Below are 792 nucleotides of genomic sequence, written 5' to 3' on the forward strand. Positions count from 1 at the left end.
ACGCTTAAAAAGATCAAGTCCGTATTTCACGAGACTATTCAGGGAAACTGGGCGGGGCTCTGCTTTTCACGGTAGCCGCCTCTCACGGAAAAAAGGGTCGGGCTCCGACCGCCTTTAAAAACCGCCAACGTTCCGTCCCCCACGCCCGCCGCAGTTCCAAGCCCCGCGGGTCTCCGCGGGCTCTCAAGCTCCCCCCGCGCCGTGGTTGGGCCGGAAGCGCACGCGCGGCAAAACTCGGCCCCGCCTCCTGCAGACTTTTACCACCGCCTGGCGGGAAGCTCTCCCGCCCGTTTGGCGCCTCTCCTCATTGACGGCGCCTCGGTCGACGCCCGTCTGGCGGGAGCCTCGGCGCGCGGGTTCCCAGCGATCCGCCGTCGATTGGCAGTGCCTGAGCGGCGCGCGCGGAGCTCGACTGGCGCTGCCTGCGGGGGCGGAGTCGCTGTCTCGGCCGCCGCCGCCACCGCCGCCGCGGGCTTGGTGTGCGAGGAAGGGCCTAGGCCCGGGCCTGCTGTGGGGGGCTCGCCGCGCGCCTGGGCTCGCGTCCCGCCGTCCCCCTCGGCCCCAGCTTCGCCCACTTCCGGACCCAGACGGGCTGGGCGCGGGGAAGACCTGCCGAAGCCATGGAGGACGAGGTGGTCCGCATTGCCAAGAAGATGGACAAGATGGTGCAGAAGAAGAACGCGGTGAGCGCGGCGGGCGACGCGGGCCGGGAGGGAGGCCGGGCGGCTGGCGGGAGCCGGACGTGGCGGGCCTGGGGCCGGGCCCTCGGGGGCTCCCGGCCCGCCCCCGCCG

At 72.2% G+C, this 792-nt stretch overlaps 1 protein-coding gene across 1 annotated transcript in view; it reads left to right on the top strand.

Moving 5' to 3' along the window:
* The first annotated feature begins 429 nt into the window (after positions 1–429).
* The window catches only part of TCEA1 (transcription elongation factor A1), a 47,383-nt gene continuing 47,020 nt past the window's right edge, over positions 430–792 (top strand). The window contains exon 1 of the mRNA XM_040487796.1: positions 430–683. Coding sequence (XP_040343730.1) covers positions 621–683 — 63 coding nt within the window. The 5' untranslated portion in view covers positions 430–620. The remainder of the gene's footprint in view (positions 684–792) is intronic.

The sequence above is a fragment of the Herpailurus yagouaroundi genome, unplaced genomic scaffold (genome assembly GCF_014898765.1).
Source record: "Herpailurus yagouaroundi ecotype Mexico unplaced genomic scaffold, PumYag 165, whole genome shotgun sequence".
Taxonomy (NCBI): Eukaryota; Metazoa; Chordata; class Mammalia; order Carnivora; family Felidae; genus Herpailurus; species Herpailurus yagouaroundi.